Raw genomic sequence first — 25,337 nt, forward strand, 5'->3', positions numbered from 1 at the left:
AGTTTTCCACTTTAAAAACTCAAAATTTTAGCAAGCAGCTTGCAGCATTGAGACCCTCTATATCACTTTTAACATGGGCAAGTTTTGGTTTTCAGTGCTTTTGTTTGAAAAAAATGATGGCACTTAGTCAGTGTACACATATCTATTAATTAATATAACATTACAGATGTTCACCAACATCTGAGATGGTCGAAGATGATCATAGAATTTTATATCTCTTCAAAGTAGGCTACAAACATGATTATGTACCAATCTGATCAAAATACAACGAAATCAAGAAAATATTGCAAATAAATAGTTTACTATTTCTCATCGCAAAATTATTATTTTGTACACATAGACCCATGGGTAGATTTACCATAGGGCAGAGTGGGCACAGGCCCAGGTGCCACGGTCTTTGGGGCCAAAACTGATACCCGTGTACATTTATGCGTGACCAAATTAATCTCATATTTGACCATTTTAACTTTTTGCATAAATTAGTTCAAATTTTAACAATATTTGACCATTCAAGCTTCAATATCATATGGCCAAAGTTTTTGTGCGGTTCGCTTGCATTTGTACTATCATAATAGCCACAGATGCAAATTATATGCTGATGTGCCTATGAACCTCCAAAAAAATCCTCTACACTTGTATTTCATTTATCCCTGTAAAATCATATAAACACCCTGATTTATGAGTTGGGACAAATCTAAATTAAGTATAAAATGAAAATTTCATTGTGCTTGTATTTCATGCGCTATTGTCCCATCGGGAATGTTTCAAACATTAGCCTCCCTCAATGACATGTGACCCAGATACCATGCCACTGGAAACAACATTATTAAGTATAATGTTTGTTATGCGATAATGGGGGGTCAAAAAGTTTTGTCTGTCAAAGAGGGGGTCAAAAAAGTTTACCGGTCCATCGAGGGGGGGTCAAAAAAGTTTTTGAGCGAAAAATTTGAGTTAGACCAGCCCCCCCTACCAAAGTATTAATGAACACTCCCTTACTACAGTGTTTAATATGAAAACGGGTAGTTTTGTACGTAAAAGTTTGTATTTTATAGACTAAACCAATCATAAAGAGTTCAAAATGATTAAAAACAATTAGCATAATTAATAACCTTTCACAAGAGCTGTTAACCATGCCTGTAGCCCATATGGATGCAAAGATATGATCAGTTGATTCAACGTGCACACACAAAATCTATATTTCTCATAGACTTTGTACATACCGCCACCGCCACAACCGCCACCGCCACAACAACCACCTCGGCCATTCTGAACTCAAAAATTATAACTCCACTATCTTAGCTGATAAACAATTCTCCTTTGGAGGTCTGTTAGGTCACTCATTTAGCTACAAAATGACACCAAACACACTACAGTACCTTTTGTTTAAGCAGAGATATAACAATTTGAACGAGTCTCGATTTGGAAAAGCGTAACAAAACCACCATTTTTGGGTGGCGAGTTCAAAACGCGTGGCCATATAGGGAGTGTGAATTTCAAATGGGTTACCTAAAAAGACGACTCCATGATATGACTGCCTATTTGAAAGATTAAGGTCATGTCTTTCATATAGGTGGTGTATGGATTTCATACGGAATAGCCCAATGCATGACTTGCGTGGCCTGCAGTGCGTTGAAACCAGGCCTCAAAATATTTTTATTTCGGCGGCTGCTTTTGATTTTACCAAGGATGTGAGAGTTCAGCTGATTTCCTATTCTTTTTTTTCCCAAAATTTATACATTTTATTTTAATTTCAGCCCATATTTGTGGTTTTTACCTTGATTTTTCACTGTTTTTCAGCATTTTTTTAGCAATTTTTTTTTTATCTGTGGCCTCTCACTGTTTTACATATTCTGTATGTAACAACCCTTTTATGACTTAACTGTTACCTTCTGCCCTTATAATTATGACAGCAAAGACTCATGTATCCCAAGATAATGCAAGGTTCCATGGTGCTTTATTCCAAAATATGAAATGCTAAGTCCATTACTTAGGCTGTAGGCTTAATATTATGTTGGAATCCCTAATCGGTAAATTTTGTGAAAATTCATTTATTCTCCAAAAGACAAGGCCCGAAAACACCCATCCATCACTGTCTGGGACACTACCTAATGCACCATGAAATGACAAAATCGCAATGGTTATGAAGTTACTTCTGGAAAAATGGCGACCAACACTCTTTCCCCCGAACTATGTGGAGATCAATTTCACTGCGAGATTGTAGTTTTATATGCATGTGGACTTGAAAATATGTACACAGATTTTTGGAATATTTACACTAATAAATTTTTTTGTTTTTTTAGTTTTTTGCTATTATAAATTTGGGCATTAGCAGCAAATTTTCATTGGATATTTTTGCCACATTTTAACCAATTCTGGGGTGAATCGCCTGCAGGGGTAGCGCGCGCACAAAAAATCAACGGGTCCAATTTAATTTTTCTGGACCCTTTGGTACCTGCAAAACCAACATTTAAGGGGTCCAAATGAGAATTTAAGGAGTCGACCTGTCCGAAATTCTAAACTTTGGAACTTATCAAATATTCCAGTGAAATTATTAGTGTTGTTGGCCTATAGTGATTTGCAGATTTACCGATCTTTTTATTTTGTTACTTTTGATCGATGATTCTTATACTGATTTACGCCTCCGTGCATCGTAAAACTAAGGAGTCCATACAGTTTTTATCGGATCCTTTGGTCACTTTCAACTTGTGATTTAAGGAGTCCAAAATGGTCAAAATAAAAAATAAGGAGTCCCTGGACGCGCAAACTCCTTAAATACGACTCCTGATCGCCCGTCACCCCATCTATTATAAGCGCTGGTTGAAACAAGCGTAACACAACTTTATACTGCATGGTGAATGCTTACAAGCAATGCTCCCCCCACTTCAACCTATATTTAAAAGGATCTTCATGCTCAAAAAAAACATTAACATTACTTTGTTTTTATACTGTGCAAACATTAAGGGGTGGGTATGAACATTTGGACAGTATTTTTTGTGGGACATGATAGCACATCAGACATATAGAATTACATTCTGAATACGAAGAATGTCCTTCTGATATCAAACAATTTTGATTTTTTGAAAATTGCGATATAATACACATTTTATGGCAAATGATTGTAAAAAATGTGTATCTTCAATATGAAAGGTCAAAATTTTCAATTGTTGGCTTTTCATCCCAGCTACATACACTTTAAGTACATATCATTAGATTTAGAAAGATTACTTCGAGGACTGTTAAATATCAAAAAAATTTTAAAAGTAACAAATTTTAATAATTTGTCATAAAATTTGTATTTTATTGCGAATTTCAAAAATTAAAAATTATTTGATATCAGAAGGACATTCCTCGTAATCGGAATTCAATTCAATATATCTGATGTGCTGTCATGTCCCACAAAAAATACTGTCAACACATTCATACCAGAGCCCTTAACATTACTTTGTTGGCATTGACAAGCATTAAACATCCGAGTGCTTATCATGCCTAAGAAAATACAATGACAATTTTTTAGGTGTACATTTGGTTCTACCTTCCAGTAATATTTCTTTTGTATTTCCTTTTCAGATGAAAGTTAGTGTGCCCAAAATGGGAATAGTGTTTGATTTATGCAAATCTGTATCCAAAGTGACACAGATACCACCAGAAAAAGTAAGTCCAACTATGGGCCTGTAGATTCTACACATTAAAATAAGGAAGTAAATTAAACAAATCAGTATTTTGGTTCCTGTAGACTGCTTGTCTATTTGTATTTCTATTTATTGTATATGGGCCAAATTTGGGGTACAAGGACATTTGAAAGTGTGTGGTGAACTTTTGTTTGGTATTAGTAATCAAAGATTAGGGATCAGATTTATTTCAGAATTTGTGGTGTGAATTGTGTTACTTGATTAGTACCCATCAGTGTGCCATGTTTAACATCAAATGAAGAGCTTAGTTTCAAAACCGCTAACATCCACTTCAGAAATTTTGAGAAAACATTAATAAATCATCAGAAAAATTATTGATATAAGGGGGTCTTCAACAAAAGCAGCTTTTGGCAGGATGCCTGTGTAGGATGAGCATCCCACCAAAAACTGCTTTTGTTGCAAACCCTCTTATATCAGTGATTTTTTAGATGATTTTTGATGTTTTCTCAAAATTGCTCAAGTGGATGTAAGGGGTTTTGAAACTAAGCTCTTCAAATACACTTCTCAAATCCAGTTTTGTGTCACCTGTCCAGAGAAGTACAGTAATGAGCGACATACGTCTGGCTTTAATGAGCACCAATCGCTTCTTTGACACGTAATTGGCCAATCAGATTACCTGTCTGTTGGTATGATTGTCAGACATTTGAATTAAGCCAATCAGAACCGCACTCTGTGTGTACGCTCTTAAAATGTAAACCCAAGTGTTGTTCTTCTCTGCCAGGAATTGTAATGTTGCATTTGCATGTGTTAGGTTTCTCCATTTACAATGAGAACTGATTGGTACTGATCCTTATCATACATGCTCTATCTAAATTTGTAAAAGGTCAAATACATGTTTGACCTCTAAAACATTAGTTCACCATACATAATAAATATACCATTGTTTTGAAACTAGATGGCAGTCACTGATGTATATAACCATAGGTTTCACAAAGTGTTCGCACCCAACGATCGCATTGACAGTATCACAGACAGGGACGACATCTTTGTGTATGAGGTACCGGTAACAGTAGCTGACAATCCTGACACAGTGATAATCCCTGTCTACCTTAGAGAAAAGAGGTGAGTCATACCAGCTAACATCATGTGATGATTATTTAGAACACTTTCAACATAAGTTGGTGCATGAGAATAAGATGTAATCATGCATGCAGGCATTTTTTCTCCTCTTCTAAGTGAATGTTTTGTTTTTCACACCACCATAAAGGTTGTTTTTCCAAATCTCATAAATTTTGTTATATGAAAATATTATGCTTTAATTGAAGAAGTCCCAATCTGGTACAGGCAGACATGGTTAAGATTATTACCAATCATTCAGCATATGATATATCACATGCTCAATTGGATTCCGCATAGTTATTAGACTTGATACAAAAACCAGGGGTGTGATTTATCTGGATTTTCAGACTTTTAAAATCCTTGTTGGCCAAAAAAAGAGACAAAAATCCTGGTCGCAAAACTTCTTGTCTTGAAACAACTGGGAAAGGCAGGTTATTAACATCATCGCGATGTTCACATATTCTTTGATTCCTTGTCCGCACTCCTTGTATTTAGATCTGTGCCCATCGGAATGGTGTTATGGCAACCTGATGTTTGCCTGTGTGACGAGTGTACCACTGATCCAAATCAATCGCTCCTAACCATCCGTTGAAAGTGTGACATTATATTTACTAAAAATCATAGGGAATTAAGAGAGGATATATCATGGCTACCAGGGATTGTAATTTTGTCGAGCGACACTCATTTATGCAATGAACTTCAAGCTCTATTCTTATTTATGATGAAATATGCACAAATAGCCATTGCATTTGTACAGTAGTTTGGTGGGTACATTTTCCAAGTTGAAGTGTTAATTTGTGTGAATAAATGCCCTGTAAGTGTGCCAGAAACTAGCAGCTTCCAGGGACCACCAAGAGCCCTAAGACAGGGCCCCTGGACCCACAGCCGTTGTTTGAATTATCTCCGAGTAGCTTCAGGATTCTTTAGAAATTCTCAATCACACCCCTGAAAAACTTTGTATACAATATTTCAGATATCCAAGTAAAACAAGTTTGTTTAATACATATTTTAACATGTACACGCCTTTTTTCGTTACAGCAATCGTCATTCAACATATCAGTACAGTGCTGGAAGCTACAGTCTATACGGCACCCCTATGCTTGTGGCAGTGCCTCGTAAAAACACCAACTATCATGATCTCTATGATATCATGCTCAAGAAAATGGAGTAAGTAGTCATTGCTGATGAATCTGTATGTTCTAATCTGAGACAGAATTAAAAAGATTGGTTTGTGTGTGAAGTCACGGTCATTCAAACTTACCATGACCCTTGATTGGTTGGTAGCGCGTAAAAGAAATGTTGAGATGCTTTGTATGTTTGAAGGTGCAATATTAACCATAAGGCGCGCTGTTCAGAAATAAATCATTGTGACAACTCGTAAACAAATCATTTTAGAGGTTGATTGACAGGTGGCGTGAGACACATACTAGTATTATTATCTCTGGCCCCGATTATAGTGTTCATATGATTGTGTTTGTTTTTGTGAGGGCGAGTGTGTTGTAATTTGTGTGTTTGCATCCCTTTAAACGTGCAGAAGTTCATCCTGAAGAATGTGATGCGCAGTTCAATGTTATTTTTCCTAACTTCCGAGCCAGAAGCTAATTAACTGACAGTATGATTTTTTTCTTTTTATTAACCCAGGAGGTATGTGACAGAACCAGAGAACAATGACTGGTGGGAAGAAGGTGCTGAAGAAGGCAATGAAGTCACTGAGAATGGAGGTAAATAAGTTTGTTTTTGTACATCAGGTTGGTCAGAAAAAGTACACGTACCTATGCATAAGACATTCTTATAAAGCCTCTAGAAAGCATATTAGCCTTTTATCCATTTAAGAATAGGAAGATATAAAAGGAGGAAATGTGGCCACAAGAGTATAAAACAATATTTTAAATGCATTCTTAGATAGTACTGTTAACTTATTTAAGTCCTGAAACAAATGATAAATGAAAGTAATTTCCCAGACTGAAATGATGGTGGATGGATCATCCGTTTTTTTCCCAAGCATGTTCAGTCCTGTTGACTTGTCATTTCAACAATGCTTTTCAGTGATGTGCAGTCATTGGTCCTCTTATCACTTCAAATTATTCTTTAAGTGTCACTTGGCTTCAACACTCAAATACATAAAATCTTGTACATAAGGATACAGATATTAAGCACTAGCTTTTACTTTATCATTTACCCAAAGAGGTAGGAAAGGTTTTCCTTCAAAGGAGAGGGGAGGGGCAGTCAATGGAAAGACTACCATGAACCACTCACAATTGCTTGTAATAGTGGTTATCCACTTTACTCATGTGTGACTTCTAACAAAAGGTGCTGGTTCCCGTAGTATTCCTCATTCAAACCAATTCAATGCATGACCTCGGAGTTACCTGCATGACTTTGGTGGGCTATTTTGAAGCGGTCATGGTTGCACATGCAGGTACTTATTTGAAAGTCCTAAACAAGGTATAGCAGTCGCTGATAGGATATGCAGCTTATACAACACGGATAACCTCTATTGTTGTCTCATCCTTCATCAGAAACAGAAATGGACTCTGATTCCGATTCACAAGATCAACATAACAGCTCTGAGGATGCCATTATACCTAGTGAAAAGGAGGCTAGCTTACCGGAAACAAAGGAGAACGGCAAAAGCAGTGAAACGATAGAGGAGCCAATGCCTAAACCCGTGGAGCAGAAGAAATGTCGCTTGTTTGGTATGACCCTAGTCAATTCCTATGGAAGTGCTGATGTGAACAGACTACACGATGATGGAAATCCTATTAAATTTACAAGTAAGTTGCTCTTTTCATTTCCTCAAAGTAATATCAGGGTGAATGCTGTGTGTTTTTCTTTGGTCCACCTCAAGTTTGGTAGTGACTTCATTGCTTTTTTTTGCGGCTCACTGCAAGCGTGCTGACAAACCGCCTTGTATGCGTTCATGTAAGCTCTGCTCAATTAACTTTACGTGTACGATTTCGATTTTATACTATAAAATACGTCACTATTGAACTTGAGGCAAACCAGTGTATTGTACTCCTATGAGCAGGTGGGTTATTAACAAACTTGTTGATAGGAAGCTTGTTCCAGCTTGTCCACAGACATTGATCTTTGACCCCCTCACCATTTTTGTCTCGCCTGATAAGGCAGGAGACTATATAATCACTTTTCCGTATGTAGGGGTGTGTGTGCGTGTGTGTGTGCGTGTGTGACAAATTTGATTAAAGTTTTGGTTTTCCCCTATTTTCTCGGAGACTAGGAGTCGCACGTTTCTCAAACTTGGTAGGTGGGTGCATCTTGACCCGAGACAAAACCGGTTTGTATTGGTTAGTGGGTCAAGGTCACTGATGACCTCTAGAGGTCATCTGAGGTCAAATTAGTAAAAACTGTCGTATGGGCATGAAACTTGGTAGGTACAGTCAACATTTCAAGTCAAATTTTTTGAAGGTCATTTCAAGGTCACCAGGGGTCATCTGAGGTCAAATTAGTAAAAACTGTCGGATAGGCATGAAACTTGGTAGGTACAGTCAACATTTCAAGCCTAATTTTTTAAAGGTCATTTCAAGGTCACCAGGGGTCATCTGAGGTCAAATTAGTAAAAACTGTCGGATGGGCATGAAACTTGGTAGGTACAGTCAACATTTCAAGTCAAATTTTTTGAAGGTCATTTCAAGGTCACCAGGGGTCATCTGAGGTCAAATTAGTAAAAACTGTCGGATGGGCATGAAACTTGGTGGGTACAGTCAACATTTAAAGCCAAATTTTTGGAAGGTCATTCCGGGGTCACTAGGGGTCATCTGAGGTCAAATTAGTAAAAACTATCGGATGTGCATGAAACTTGGTGGCTACAGTCAACATTTAAAGCCAAAGTTTTGGGAAGGTCATTTCGAGGTCACCAGGGGTCATCTGAGGTCAAATTAGTAAAAACTGTCGATGGACATGAAACTTGGTGGGTACAGTCAACATTTAAAGCCAAATTTTTGGAAGATCATTTCGAGGCCACCAGGGGTCATCTGAGGTCAAATTAGTAAAAACTGTCGTGTGGGTATGAAACTTAGTGGATACAGTCAACATTTAGAGCCAAAGTTTTGGAAGGTCATTTCAGGGTCACCAGGGGTCAAATTAGTAAAAACTGTTGCATGGGCATGAAACTTGGTGGGCACAGTCACCATCAGCCAGATAATCGTGCCTAGCCGATAACCGCCAAATTCATTTACCTCTACCAAAAGTAATCACAAAAGCAGGCGGTTGCGAAAGCAGGCGAGACTCGTGGTTCGAGAACCGCCTTGTTTAAATCAAGCTTGATAAAGTAAATTAGACTATGATTTAGCAGCTTATTTTAGCATTCTGTCTTAGCCATGAAGTGTAGTAATAAAATTTGAGGGCTCAGAACCACAGAGATGTAACTCCAATGTAATGACATAAGCATAAAGAAGTAAATCCACTACATGCACAGTTACAGTTTTGAGCCTCATTGGTTTTACGTCTTTGTGGTTCTTAGCCCACAAAGTATGCAATCAAATTCAGTATTCCAGTGATCAATAGTGTGTGTGTTGAACTGCTGAAAACATCATGTAATCATCAAATGCATGTGATTCATCAACCTGATGTGCTTCTTGTATAATAAAGCCAGTGACTTTTTATGTTAGATTTTGACTCTGTGTTCATTGTGTTGAGAAGGAAAATAGGATGACATTACAACGTTATTAATGTGTGCGTTTGCATCCGCATTCATAGACCTGTAAATTTTCTGTGTTTCCGCGAGTTTCCCACGTTTTTAATTTGGCTTAATCAGGAGCACAGTTTTTTGGAAGTTTACTGGTCAAAATAGCAATATTTAAAAATTGTATTTTGTGATACGACACCTCCACAAGTCGATTGTGTAGGGGTGGGGGTGCGTTTGTAAATGCCGTCTAACGAGGACCTACATATGGATACACACCGTAAAACGAGGACACACCTCCAAACGAGGACGTCCTCGTTTTGAAACTATGCCCAGGATGACGTAAATGATGCAAATATGCATATAAGATAGCATATAAGATAGGTCCCCCATAGCGGGTATAGGACGGGTCTCAGTTGGATAGTAAGTTGCCTGGTGTGTTTGCGCGAGGTCCACGTGTGTCGATTAAAAACGGGTGTGTAAGTCCTCGGTTAGATCCTTCTAAAGTCGAGGTCCTCGTTTGAACGTATTTACAAACAGGGGTGTGTGTGTGTGTGTGAAAAACTCCACGGTTCGAATGTGTGTGTCTAAAACTTGACAGTTGGAAACTCGCACTAACTCCACACTTGGGGGGTCATACAAGAGGGGATGTGTAATCTGTGTATGCTTATGCTGTGTGGGTTTATCATCATGTGTCAGCAAAAACAACACTAGCAGCATTAATAATTGTATGCCTATGTGAGCCACCTAATTTATGCTGAAGTTTGTTACTTTGTATTTCCAGATAGAACCTATATTGCCTTGGATTGGAACCCAAAAGCCAAAGAAAAGTTCTACAATGATCAGCTAGCTGAGGTAAGGCAAAATCATGTATAGTATAATGATAACATATGTTAATATTAGATGGATTATAGAAAGACTGCATCACACTTCAGCTGTAAATTACCATGTATGAAAAGGATTTACTGTTCGCTTTTTTGATCTTGCTAGATTATGTTATTATATTATCATACTCACTCTCCAACTGCCCTCCTTGTAATCTCCAAAAATCTGTCATTAACTTGCAATTGTCTGGAATTATCATGTTTAGTAAAAGTCATAGAATATTAATCGAAATTCAAGAAAAAAAAGTTCTTTGCTAAGAGAAAGTGACCACAACTTTCTATAAAAATTATTGAGTGTCAAAAAATACCCCCCCCATTAAGCGAAAAGCAAGGTCAATTTCACCTCATCTATCAGTTGGTTAGGGCATTGATAAGTCCTGTAATGTGACTTGGAAGTATATGTGAACTCTGAAACATTGATTGGATATGTTTATTTCGTTGCAGGAGTATGAGCAACACGAAAGTATGAGTTACAGGACTAGTTCAAGGCGGCAAGCCGTTGACCTAAGTGACTGCATCAATTTATTCTTAACTGAGGAAATACTTGAAAAAGAAGACTCATGGTAAGACTTGGTAGTAAAAGTGAAACAGACACTAAGGGTTTGGGGATGGAATGGAAAAGTAGGCCTAAAATAGGCTATTCCATACACTTCCTGTGCAAGGCATGACCTAACTCTTCCACACAAGGAGTGAATTTCAAATGAGGTTACCTAAATGGATGATTCCATTTGAAATCTATCCCTGTGTGGGAGATTGAGCTCATGTCTTCCATAGGGTGTTATGGAGTTCAACAGGAATAGCCAAATGTACCTCATTATTATCCATACATAGTGTAAATTGTGCCATGTTTGTGACACATCTATACATTTATGAATTATACTTCTAGACATATTTCAAAAGTAGATGTTGAAACTTGAGTGCTTTCGAAACATGTTTTTTCAATAGATGGGAACTCAGTTTATGGTTAAACTGCAAAATGAAGTTGCCGCCGGTGCCCCAGCCCTGCCCCTTCATTATAAAATTATCTATCAGACTGTTTGTGTGTGTTTTCTTCACTTTTGAGAAATTGCCTTGGTGCCCTTCTCAAATTTTCAACAGCCCAGACCACAGAAGTACTATAAAATCTACTTTGGATATTTTCAAAATATCAAGCAAGCTGAGGTGAGAACATGTTGTGTCCTCGGGGTTCGAAACAAGTGTTCATTTTTCAGGAAGATAACAAAGTTTGGCACACAGCACGACACATTTTGGGAAAACAAAATGTCACTGAAAATATCCTAGGAAAGCGCTTTCCTGGATCTCCACTTTCCTAACCCTGTCTACTATTTATTATACATTGTCAAACTCAACAGGTACTGTCCAGATTGTAAAAAGCATCAAGAAGCATCCAAGAAGTTTGACTTATGGAAGCTGCCCAAGGTGTTAGTAGTTCACCTCAAGAGGTTTTCTTACACAAGATTCTGGCGTGACAAACTGGATACAATGGTCAACTTCCCTCTCACGTAAGTATGAGCAATCTCGGAACAAAGAAACTACCAATGAAAGAATGTCCTGTGGTATAGAATACTGAGGAAGACAGTTTATTGGTAAATATTGAATGGGATGAGTGCTTATTTTAGAGCATGATTGGACAGGTTTTATAAGGCCAAAAAAAAAAAAAAAGTTTGGTTGCCCTTCCGAGACAAAAATTTGGAGGGTCGGTAGGTTGATCCTTTTTTTTTTTTTTTTTTTTCATGGGCTCTTCCTCCATTTTTCCTCCATTTTGAAAAGGCGAGTATTGACAAATGCTCAATCATGTTATGGTAAAAAAATTTTGTGTTTTTGGACTGGATTTAAATGGAAATACATTCAATAAATAAAATGAGTGAATAACAAATATAAAAGTCCTTGATTCTGTCCAAATTTAAGGTTTCTTCTAAAAAAGTGATTGGAAAAAAAAAACGACCCAAGATTTCCAATTTTTTGGGTCAGTCGGTTGAGGGCAACCAAATTTTTTTTTTTGGCCTAATGTGAGAGTGATTTGTGACACAAAAAGCAATCCAATAGAAATTACACTACTCATTACAGGAGCAAGATAGGTAATGGAAGTATTGCATTTGAGCTTGGCTTAAAAAACGGATGTACATTGCCATGGAATAGGCTTGTAAAGGAAGCTTTGTCATGGACATGATCATGACAATAACATTGCAGAGCTCATGATTTAATTTTGCTTAGGCGGATTCAATACATATTTTGTTTTTTATTTCCTTGTTTTCAGAAATATGGACATGACTCCTCATGTGAAAGGGCCTAATGGTCAGGAGTATGTGTATGATCTAATGTCAGTCACCAATCATTATGGAGGCCTAGGAGGAGGACATTGTAAGTGATGGACATCAAGATAACTTGCAATTCATTGTTTTGGTCATAAAATCTTTCTCTTTGTGGATTCAAAGTTTCTTTCAAACCACAAATGTTTGTGAATTCCGAAAGAGATTAGACTGTGATCCAGTTAGCTTCCTCAAGAGGGTGATGTCAGTGCACGTAGTATTTAATCATGCATGTGGACTCAAAAAACTTAACATGCACAGTGCAGCTTCAGTATGCAAAGTAATTCCTGCAAAGTACTGACGTCACTCTTTTGAGGAACCCAAATGAACTCTAGTTGGGCTCTTCCACGTATGCCTGTTGCTCATTAAGGGCAAATTTAGGCATTAATGCGATCATGCAAAAGTCCGACCCTTAATATATTGTATAACATTCAGAGCTTTTTTTGATTTCAAGAAATATTCTTTTAAAACCTTTTAAATAAAAACTTTTTAGATAAATATTGTTCTTTTCCATTTGCCATTCAGATACAGCATATGGTAGGAATGCCAAGACGAGACATTGGTATAACTTTGATGACAGCTCTGTGTCTAAAGCAGACAGGGATAGCGTTGTGGTAAGTAGGGGGAGGGGGAGTTAGACTATGTCACAGTCGATTTTTGGGAAATAAAAAGTACATTATTAACCATGTTGAACACATTCAGTTGAACTCAAAATAAATTATTCAGATGTGTATCACAAGTTATGTATTCAATAAATGGTCATAAAAGAGTATTCATACACTCCTAGATAGTGAGAACCAATCAGAGCCTCCGTTAGTCAATTACTAACTGTGCATAAATGTTGTACAATTGCACGGGCGCGTAGTACGCGCAGTGCTTTCGGACGCGTTCATTTTACTTGCGGGTTGTTGCATTTATATTTGCCTGCATTTTCCAAATTTTTAGTGACAATTTTGTTATAAAAATGCAAAAATCACACGATTTTTTAGTTGTGTATGAAATAGGTTAATAAAATGCGTATCACTTGTTGCTTGAGAAATTGTACAAAATAAAGCACTTGCACTGAGATGTTGATGCGTCTAATGCACTCCCCCCTTCGAGCTTGTGCATTAGACGCATCAACATCTCAGTACGTGTGCATTAATTTGTACAATTTCACTCCCAACAAGTGATACGCATACGTATTAACCTATAATTAGTCACATTTAGTCAAATTCCACAGATTGATAATGACAATAATCCAAAAAAAGGTAAAAAATGGCATTGGTATCTGGCCCGGCCACGCTAGGTTAGCTCCAAACCAAGTGGAAAGAGTATGTTTTTGGTGCGCTTGAATGATACGATGATGTAGACTTTTTTTATAACCTTCAGGTGCTCTAGTTCGTGGGTGCCTTGTGCCCAGTTATTGATAATGGGTGTCCTATTTGGAACATTGATTATGATGATAGATGTTGTAGGGGACACAAAGGGGAAGCTGTTACAAACCAGATGTTTTCATTATTTCTAACATAAAATTTATATAATTTTATAGTGCAGTCTGTAATGTTTTCAAGGTTTATTTGATACTAGATTCACCAATTAATTTTTTTTAAATCAAATTTGTTTGTTATAGGGTAATGAAATTAAAAAGCTTTTGTGGACGGTGATATTTTCAAACTAATTTCCTTTATTCGTATGTGTTGTTTGCTTGCAGTCCAAGGCAGCATATGTGCTATTCTATGTAAGGAAAGACTGTTTTGACTTTGATGCTTCGTCGTCCACATCACCCGCCTCACTTGCTCAGCCAGAAGAAGATGAAAATGCTAGTGGAATGGACAATGAAGCCGCCACCACCACCAACGCCAGAGTGCGACTACTAATGGTGGCCAAATATCAGACAGTGAAGATAGCATGGACACCAACTAAACACAATGCTACTTATCACTTGGTTACGGGGTTACTTGTAGTAAATATGGGCTCATCCAGTTGAAATCCATACTCCCTGTGGAAGATATGGCCTTAATCTCCCACACAGGGGGCATAGAGTTCAAATAAGGATACCTAAATTAGTGACTCCATTTGAAATCTACACCCCCCCCCCTGTGTGGGAGATTAAGGTCATGTCTTCCATATGGGGTGTATGGATTTTAACTGGAACAGCCCAATCTCTTGTAACATAACCTGCAGCATTGTTAAGTTGAATCTATTGCAGCCTATGGGTAGTATCTCTCATAGCTAAACATTGATCCTTTGAGCATCAAGTCCCACACGCACACATGTGACCATCCACCAAAAATAGGCTGTAATGTCGGTAGAACAAGTGCTGAGATATGGCCCATCGGACCTTTCAGTGAACAATAGAAAACAAAGGATTCCTCAATGTAGTTGATTTTTTACCACCTTCCTAACCAGTTAATATAGACAAGCACACTATATCATTGTATAGCTTGTTTTGAGGAGAATTTGCCTGTCCAATACCTGAAATGTTAAAAATGCTGACATTGCAGCCCATTTGTGGTAGGTGGTCACATGTAGGTGTAAGCATGGTCAGATGCAGACTCGCATTACATCCCATACAGCAGATGCATTGTATGCTATTTGTGATGCATCGTCACTGTCCAGAGCGTGTGGATGACCATATTTCCCATGTGTCCACTGTCACACAGCGATTTTGTGTGTTTGTGTTTGATTGTTTACAAAAGCTTGCATGACTGAATTTGTTCTTTTTTATTTCAGTTTCTAATTCACCTACAGCACCAACATTTCATAATATATTATGGTGACAAATCATGTATGTCGAGCAAGAGCGCATACGTTATGTACACACACAAATGCATGTTCATTTAAAACAATTTATTGGAAAATAATGATATCATTGTTGTAGCTGAAACAAACTCATTTTGCTGGGCGAAATGTTGATTTTTGTGGAAAGTTTTTGTTACAGTATGTTTCTATGAGAGATACTAACTGACAACTGTGAGTGCTTGCTGTCACTTTGTCAATTTATCACATTGTTTAAAGCCATATTGTAACATTACCATAAAAAAAAATTGTATTTCTTTTCCACAAAATGTTACGTTTTCACTGTCAGATATGTCCCCATCTAATTTTGGTCTGAAGAGATGAGGCAATACAAAGAAAATTGCTATTTAATACCAGTGTATATATCGCCGATGCGAGCCACTCCATTGAATGTGACTGATGTCAGTCCTTCTAATGTGTTAAGACCTTCCTGCACACCATGTACATACAGTGTTGTGTAATAATAATAAACAACCTATTCAGTTGTTTTGTTAAAAATCTCGGCTTTTGTCACAACTGCAGCACCTAAAACCTTGATTTTTGCAGAAAAGAAAAAGAATTTTGAAAAAAATTGAGGGCGTCCTCAGTAACCGTTACAATATGGCTTTAACATACAAGGTGTGTTATTCTACAAAGGTGTATGAAAGCACATGTGGTGAAGGCTAATAGTTTTTATCAATTATGTTGGAAGGCAGTGCCTTTATAAATCACTAAATGTTCAGATGTATGTTGCTCTTTGTAATTGTACAAGAATGGTCATAGCTTATTGGTAAGGAAAAAGTACAGTCATTCTGAGTAGAGCAAAGTTTGGTATCCCATCAACTTATTCAAGTTAAACCCATTTTTTGACAATCAAAAAAGATGACTATTCCCTCATGTTATAGGCAGAATTGAAATATAGTTTATTTCAATTTCTGTTTTAAAATTTCCACTTCTTATTAACAGATTTGAACCGGATATGTAAGAACTGAAAAAAATGTGTTTTTCTCTGCGAAATGATAAGCTTTCTCTGATTTTTAGAAGAGGAAATGTGGTGAGAGTTGCAATATAATATTAACCTTGCTATTTTATCGAGGTTTAAATTCACAAAGGCGTAACAGTCATCTGCCACTGGTCTTGAATATTCATAACAATAGCTCTGTTTCAAATTTTAAGTCACAAAGAAAAAGTTATTGCTGATGGATTTTAATGACCCATGTTTGCATGTACCATATTCCCCCTATGGATGACATCCCCTCAATCTAGTTCACACTCCCTGTGTGGGAGATTAAGGTCATGTCTTCCATAGGGGGTATATGTGACCCGCTCTGACGAAACCCGCCATAAGTCGCACTCAGCCATTTCGAGATGTGGCGAGTCAAAGTTGGGAAAGGGATGAAAAACCTTGCAGATTTTGTTTTTCAGTTTTTATTATTTTTTTATTCCTTAATACGTTTACTTTAACCTACCCAAATCTAGCATTTACTGAGCCAAACCAAGGCCTTAACATGTCATTTTACAACTTTAAAGCCATTTTTCTTGCATTTGCCTTTTCTTTATGTGTTGCTTCCCCCTTCCTGTTGAAAGATCGTAGAATGAGGACCACATGTCCCAGAAACATAGCTGAAGACATATACTAAATGATGACATCAAAAACTCAATTTATAAAATTAGTGACTTATGTCTGGTTTTGTGGGAGCGGGTCACATGTATTCCAACTGGGAATAACCCATTGCAAATTGGGAGAAGCAGGCAGATGAGGCAGGTATTTGTCAAAAAATGTCCATTGGAGTTTGGATTGGACTATTGAACGAAAGGTGGTTGATAGTATGTGTGTGTTTATATTATATTAATTGCTACGTTGTATGCAAGCAAATTCACAGGTCATGTTATGTCTGTAATTACAGGGTTGTGAGCCAAAAAAAGGGGGTTGGGGGCCTTTCTAGCCAAGTTCTCTTGTCTGAACATAGTCAATGTCTATTCCAGAAATATATTGGCTTGCATGCATTGTTTTGGTCAACAGAGGAGTTATTTACTTGTATGCACATATATTAATGGTGAATGTAGCAAGGCAAGAGTATAATTTCTAAACCAGCATGTCATCATGAGTCGTTAGGAATCATATTGTATTTTATTATCATTGAACCCCTGTTATGAAACTAACAATAAGAAACACGCAAAGCACGAGTTGAATCACTTGCTTCAAATAACTAACGCACACATTGACGTTATACTCTCACTCTATGTGAATGTATTATAAAGGAATATATATTTAGTACAGTATAATTCCAGGTATGTTAAAATAGTATTACTAATAATTGACCATCTATCTCGTCAACTGTTCTCAGTGCTGTCACTCAAGAAAAAAATTGAGTCTGACCAAACTTGTGTCCATAATTTTCTGCGTCAAATTGAAAGGTTCAAAACAATCGAAATTTTTAAAAATTTCAAATATAGTTTTATTTTTGTTGAAATGAGATGTTTACAAAAAGTTTTTTGTTAAGATATTCATTACTGTGTGGATGATCTTGACTAAAATGTGTGTTTTATATTGTCAACTGTATTTATTTAAAGGTATGTTATAAAGAGAGTGCTGAACCTGAAGACACACATGGTTAGAATTGTGGCCGTATATTCCCTTATCGTTCTCCAAAAATTTGGTCAAAAAAAGTAAACATTTATGTTTAAAATTAAGAAGAAAATATATATCAAATATTAAAATTCACTAGGTTTGCAGCATAATCTTATTAATCTACACCATTTTCAGTTATCTCTAGTTTTTAATACATAGTAATTTTGAGCGCTTAGGACCAGAAAGCCATATCTGCAATAGCTGCTCCATAGACATTTGAGTAATTTCTGCATTTTATATGGTACACATGTATAGGTATAACACCTGGCAGCTATTGCAGATAGGGCTTTCTTGCCCTAAACCCCTGATGTATACTTTATCTCCTACATACATAATATTTTATGCTAAAAATACATAATGAGGGTTTAGAGAAAGAATGCCCTATCTGCAATAGCTGCCAGGTGCCACATTTTTAGATTGTGTACAATAATGAATGCAGAAATTGTCAAATGTCTAAAGGGCAGCTATAACAGGTAGGACCTTATGGCACTAGTCCCTCGATTTGTTTTGTATGGATCCAAGTTACTATAATCGGTGGTCTACATAAGAATATTAAAGTGCATTGCATTGTGTATCATCACTTGAAATCATGTAACAGGTCAACACATTTTTCTCTCTGCCTAACCTGGCATCAGTATGCTTATATTGACCTTGCATGGGACCTGTATTTATATGGTGTACCTCTTTGACCTTGATGTTTAAAATCCGTGCAGATGCACTGATACAAAATCAAGGGCAAATCAGTGTGTATATGATTTTTTGCTGACTGATGGAGTTGGACTGTGAAACATTGAATATCAGATACAGCACTAATATTTTTGGGTGAAATTCAAGAATATTATCTTGTTTTGCCATATAAAACATAGCTTAATCATAAATACTTTATAGGACATACAAGTCAAATGTTGGTATTTGGCCAATCTTTGGAAATAGGGACCAAAACACATGTTTTTAGGATGTTTTTTGTATGCTGTGACAATCAAACTTGTACAGTGGAAACTCTTTAACCCTAACCCTACCCGTGGTTTTTGTGCTATCGGAAGGGAAAGAAGGAACGAAAAAGGAGAGAAGATTAAGAAGAAAGTCACTTGGCACCCCCGGGATTCGAACCTCGGACCCCTCGCATGCCACGCAGAAGATCCCCAGCATGTAGCTACACGGGTGACGTTGGCCCGCCAACGATTCCCTGGGTATATATGACTTGGTCTGATTAAGTCATCAAGTCCCGTGGAATGCATGCACGCAGAGTGGTTTTAATAGTGAGCTTTAGTGAGTCCTAGTTGGGTTAGGGTTAATACAAGCTCTGATAATACAAAAAAAACCTGATAAGACAAGCTTGATTTTCAGGTCTCTGGCACTGAATCCCTATGAAATATGCGATGGATAAGACAAAATCCTGATAAGACAAACTAAATTTTCATAATTTTGTGGTCCCACAAATTTCGTATTAAAGAGTTTCCACTGTATAAAGACTAATTTCAGTCTATATGCATTCTGACTTTTTGCAAAGGTGCTTCATATCCTGCACTTTTATAATCTATTATTATTGTATCAAGTCTGTGAGGTTAGTGACAGATTTTGTAAGAAAACATGCAAAATACAGAATTTTGGCTCTCTTTTTTCAGAAATTGATTGAAAATGGAATTGTAACTTTTTTCCCAGTTTGGTCAAACTACAGCATTGAGCTATGTATCATCTGGCATAAGCTATTTGTTAATTCTAAATATCAGTGTTGTATTAGTCTGGAATCGGGAGTAATGTTTTCGGTAAGAAATTCTGATAGATAAGTTCCAATTTTCAGCGGTTTTTAGTGAAATGTTTTTGGGCTCAATTTTTATATTCAGGCAACATATTGTAGTTAAAAAATTAACAGATTATTACATTATACATGTGTCTACAAGATATCAATATGAATAACAAGTCTATTATGTACTAAAATTCAAGCAAACAATGTACCATCGGATGATAATACATGATTGTAAACTGAGCTCAAAAAGAAACTTAAAATTTTTCACAAGGGCATATCTTGAAATCCTGTCCATCAAATTGAACCAAAATTACACACAGATATACTTCAATACTCTACTCTTAACACATGTCAGTAACCAAGCAGTTATCCAACTGCCACAACACCAAAATGCACTGACATGGGACAGCTTCCTGGACCACATTCACAGCCCAGCCCTGTTTCATGAAAAAAGTGTATGAAAAGCAGAAAGCAGCACCGCTTTTATCATCTGTGCAAGGATCTTGTGTGCATTCTCACAGATTTTTTGTCCTGGGTGCCAAATGTTGGGCTGTGAAAGTGAAGGAAGTCCAGGAAGCTGTCCCATGACAGTGCATTTTGCTGTTGTGTCAGTTGGACAACTGCTTGGTTACTGACATGTGTTTTGAGTAGAAGAAGAAGAAATTTATTAAAAGCGCACTATTGCACACAAAGCGGCCTCCAGGCGCTGAATACATAATACACATAATAATGAAAATAATACAGCATTTATAAAAATTACAATACTTATCAATATACAAAATATGAATTTACCTTAAAATTAAACAATAAAAACTATGCATAAAAAAAGCAGGCCAGCTGCACATACACAACATCAAGGGCATAAAAATAGCAAAAAATAACCATCTCCATCCAAGGATGGAGACGCCTGTGTAAGAAGCATGCGAGACCCACCGATGTAGCACAAGTGCCAATCCGTGGGCCTCTCATGCCCCTCAACATAATTAAATATAATGACACTTGCAATAAAATTATTACACGCAAAGAAAACACTATTCTCATGAAATAAATAGCATGAAATAAATAACATGGCAAGTAGAGTATTAAGGTAATCCTGCGTGTAATTTTGGTTCATTTTGATTGACAGTATTTTAAGATATGACCTTGTGATTCACAAGTCGTAAAAAAATTATAAGTTTCTTTTTGAGCTCAGTTTATAATGTACACATCACTATTAAATTCATGTCTCTAGCCACCATTGCAAAGTGATATGTAAGTAAGCCGACTTCAAGGTGTGCCTCAATGTTTTTGGAAAGTTTCCATATTTTTAAGTGTTATAAATGAGTGACGGTCTTACAAACCATGAAGACAGACTATGGAGGTATTTTCTCCTGACAATATTTGTGTAAAAAAAAATGAAAATTTACAAAAACAAGATCCTGTTACCTGTGTGGTCAGATACTTTGTGAGCATTGTTTGTATGCTTTCCAAAAATTCTGATATAATATGATGTGTATGTTTCAAGCAATTTGCAAATTAATAGTTGTATATAATTATTGACTATAAGAAGCATGCCTATATTCCTATTTATTCTAATGATGACAACGCATGTGTACATGTATGAAAAAAACAAGGGATTTATCAGGTCAAAAGTGTTCAAGTGTAATTAACGAAGTGTATTTTTTCCCCCTTTTCTTTAAGTGAAAGAGATTTTAATTGTAAACAGTTTTAAAAGTAATGTTTGTGCTTGGTGGCTTTTCAAGAAGTACTGTATGTTCAGTGTGTGTTTTTAACCTTGATGTCACTGGTATTTTCATTTGTGACATAACAGTGAGTGTTACTTTTTATCGAGTTTCGAGTTACAATTTTTGAGTTTGAGTTTTGAGGTTCGAGTTTCAAGTTCGAGTTTGAGTTTCAAGTTCGAGTTCGAGTTTTAAGTTCGAGTTTCGAGTTCGAACTCAAAACTTGAACTTGAAACTTGAACTTGAAAATCGAACTCGGAACTCAAAACTCGAACTCAAAATTGTAACTCAAAAAGTAACACTCCATAACAGTGCATGCCCTGGTTTGTTTTTTGGCAGGCATCTGTCCAAGTGATTCTTACATTCTATGTTATACATAGCAAGTTGTGCTTGGGACATGCATTATGCCATTGGCATTAAATAGCCCCCACCAATGTAGCTCAGCTACAGTTTGAGATTAATAGAGTTAGACAGGTTTAATAAAGAAATAATTGTTTATACCATATCCTTTTATTTGAGGTCATTTTGTTCAGATAATTATGTATCAGTTGCTGTAGATATTCATTGACAAATCCATGCAAAGAGTGTGAAACAGGCACAAACTTAACACTCTACATGATGAAAAAATCTCAACATGTGATTTTGAAATTCAGGGTTCGCAGAAAAAACCACGGTTTTAACCACTTGGCAAAAACAGTATTAACAAGCAAAAATGGCAAAAAACTAAAAAAGTGATTTGTAGTCCAGCTTTTTCATCTCAAAACAAATTCTCAAGTTACAAAAATATTTTCCTGAGTGTAGCAAGGCCAAATTTTGTAATTGGGTGATTCCATAAATGTGAAGGCCAACTTGTGACATGCACTTTTTAGACCTGAATTCTAAAAGTAGCAGTTGTTGCTCTCATAGTACAATTTAGTGGTTCAGTTTAGTAAATTCCTTTAATTTGGTGACATTTTGAAACATTTTCTTTAAAAAATACCTATACTGGCTCAAATCTCCTTGCATTTTGTGAAAATTATAAGAATCACATGGTAAATGGGACACCAAAATGCAAATACCAATACATGTCTAGAAATTAACCATTCCTATTCAAATTTCTTGTTATTTTATGTTACTATGCAGTTTTTGGACCTGGGAAAACCAACAAATCACATACCAGATGCTTGAATCTGAATTTATTTAGGAATTATAAGGTTTCACATGTAAACAACGTAAAGCGGGACAACTTATTTGCTCCATTTCTTAAAATGTGTCATGAATTTGACCAATTTCTTTTTGGTAGCTGATTTAAATACTGCAACAGCATTAATTAAAACTGAATTTATATTTTGTGAAGTTGATAAACATTAAAAAACTTAGCATAAAAGTTCACATGGTAAATTTTTGGTGGGACACCAAAGGGCTTCGTAATGAGGTAAATCATGCAATTTTGCTAAAATTTTTTACTTCTATAATCATTCACAGACATACGTTGATCCACAAGCCTTGACACACTTTACATTTTGTCGCTGACCACTACGGCCCCATATCATTCCACAAACCATAAAACAACACAACACAACACATGGACTTGCACCTAAAAAGCGCACATTCTACAGACAGGACCAGCTCGAGTTTCGTACGGGTCACAATAAAACTCATTTTACAAGAGAGCGTATTAACGACCGCCAGGGTTCAAACCTGCAACATCTCGCACCACACCTTATAGATTGAGCAAACTTGACTGCTTGTACACCATACTTGCAACGCCATAAAAATATGCAACCCATATTAACAAATTTATTACCGAATAGGGTGCAACTTGTTAGACTTGAGTCCAGTCCTCGTTTACAAAGCTTAGGGTTAGGGGTTATGGTTGGGGTAGGGCAGCCTTGTAATAAGGCTAGTCGATTTGCACCCTATTCGGCAGTCGCTCCACAAATTTGAATTCTTCCACTTGACCTACATAATATGGACGTTTCAATGTTGTCATCCTTGCCTATCACACTTATGTCCTTAATAAGTTTACAAACGGGTTGCATTGAAATTTGAAAGTGCTCCAGCACTAAAATTTCTAAATCCATTATGAGTAATGACAATCTTCCGAAGAGACAAGGCTCAGAGTCGGTACTTGGTATAGCCCTGTCTTTATTTTATGCAATAAATTGCCATACTGCTGTTCCGGATACGTCATGTATCATGTACATTTGAACACTTTTTTGTCCTTTTTGCGTATCCATTTGTTTTTGCTTTATATTATATCCTATCAACGACAACAATCAAGAACTCGCATCCGGGAACTAAGCTTCTTTCCAGGTGCATATCATCTAAAATTAGGATACATCAACTGATAATTCCACCCAAATAGGCCTAGTAATTTTGTTTCAGCATCCCTGCAATGTTCAGTTGCATCCCTGTAATCTTCATTTGCATCCCTGTAATCTTCAGTCACATCCCTGTAATCTTCAATAGCATCCCTGTAATCTTCAGTTGCATTTTGCATCCCTGGCATCTTCAGTTGCACCCCTGTAATCTTCAGTTGCATCTCTTGCATCTTCAGTTGCATCCCTGTAATCTTCAGTTGCATCATTGATCTTCAGTTGCACCCTGTAATCTTCAGTTGCATCCCTGTAATCGTCAGTTGCATCCCTGTAATCTTCAGTCGCATCCCTGTAATCTTCAGTTGCATCCCTGTAATCTTCAGTAGCATCCCTGTAATCTTCAGTTGTATCCCTGGCATCTTCAGTTGCATCCCTGTAATCTTCAGTTGCATCCCTGTAATCTGCAGTTGCATCATTGATCTTCAGTTGCACTAGAGAAAATAAAGGTAGAGAAGCGACACTCCGTACAATTAACGTGCAGACGGCCTATACCGATGTGAGGACAGAAAATGTGACTCTCCTGCTAGTCTCGGGCGCGGGCCAGACTGTATGCGGTATGAACAAAAACATAATTAACTGGTTGTGTAGGAGACTAGCAGGAGAGTCACATTTTTCTGTCCTCCGGAGTGTCGCGGTCCTGGTTGCACCCCTATAATCGTCAGTTGCATCCCTGTAAATTCATCCCTGTAATCTTATCCCTGTACACATCCGTCTTTTTTCGCATTCGACCTGTGCTAGAAATCTTTCGGGTTTATAAATAGCGCCATGTGCGGTATACTTTGGTAACTTCTAGAGGGTTTCAATTCATACTTATAATTCGCTTATAACGACTGGGAGGAGATGACATTTCAACCTGGGCTAAACCCTTCTGTTACCGTTGGGGAGTGCAATACGTGATTGATTAAAAATCAATAACTCGCAGCTTGCCGATTGATTGTAGATCACTATAAATCGGAGGAGCCTTTTGTAAGCTATTTGACCCCGATCTTATTGTTAGAATACAATAGCTACCTTCTAATTACGTTTCCATATCAGGCCAAAAGGATGTATGCTTTGTGTCAGATGTATGTACTGTACTTCTTCTGTCGTGGTACGAAATTCGAGACCTAAAGTCCCGAAGCTTTATTCTAAAAAGTACAGATAAAACGCATTCTTCTTTTGGATTTTTGAGACAAGAACTATTTTGTGTGCAAAATAACACGGATAGATTTTCTTTTGAGACTTGAAATTCCTTGCAAATCGTCAGTTTTACCGAGGTTTCTTGTAAGTTTTTGTTTCCATGAAAGTGGTCAAGAAAAAGTTCAAAAATATCACATTTTTGGCCGGCAAATTTAAATTTTATTCAGGCTATCTTGCAGCTTCGACTTTAAAGTAAAGATATATATGGGACATTTCATATTTCCTTGAGGTGTTCTCTGAATGTTTATGTCAGAAAGATCATGGTTCAATACAAAATATTCACCAAAAATAGTAACTTGCCAACTTGATATAATTTATTTTAAAGACGGTCCCTGCATGCATGCATACATGGCAG

At 36.9% G+C, this 25,337-nt stretch overlaps 1 protein-coding gene across 1 annotated transcript in view; it reads left to right on the plus strand.

Moving 5' to 3' along the window:
* LOC140148486 (ubiquitin carboxyl-terminal hydrolase 4-like) overlaps nucleotides 1-21,948 on the plus strand; it is a 33,113-nt gene extending 11,165 nt beyond the window's left edge. The window contains exons 10-20 of the mRNA XM_072170469.1: nucleotides 3,568-3,651; nucleotides 4,585-4,751; nucleotides 5,787-5,915; nucleotides 6,390-6,469; nucleotides 7,268-7,522; nucleotides 10,175-10,245; nucleotides 10,719-10,837; nucleotides 11,627-11,776; nucleotides 12,532-12,635; nucleotides 13,109-13,197; nucleotides 14,277-21,948. Of these exons, the coding sequence (XP_072026570.1) occupies nucleotides 3,568-3,651; nucleotides 4,585-4,751; nucleotides 5,787-5,915; nucleotides 6,390-6,469; nucleotides 7,268-7,522; nucleotides 10,175-10,245; nucleotides 10,719-10,837; nucleotides 11,627-11,776; nucleotides 12,532-12,635; nucleotides 13,109-13,197; nucleotides 14,277-14,552 (1,524 nt within the window). The 3' untranslated portion in view covers nucleotides 14,553-21,948. The remainder of the gene's footprint in view (nucleotides 1-3,567; nucleotides 3,652-4,584; nucleotides 4,752-5,786; nucleotides 5,916-6,389; nucleotides 6,470-7,267; nucleotides 7,523-10,174; nucleotides 10,246-10,718; nucleotides 10,838-11,626; nucleotides 11,777-12,531; nucleotides 12,636-13,108; nucleotides 13,198-14,276) is intronic.
* The last annotated feature ends 3,389 nt before the right edge of the window (nucleotides 21,949-25,337 follow it).

Source organism: Amphiura filiformis, chromosome 3 (genome assembly GCF_039555335.1).
Source record: "Amphiura filiformis chromosome 3, Afil_fr2py, whole genome shotgun sequence".
NCBI lineage: Eukaryota > Metazoa > Echinodermata > Ophiuroidea > Amphilepidida > Amphiuridae > Amphiura > Amphiura filiformis.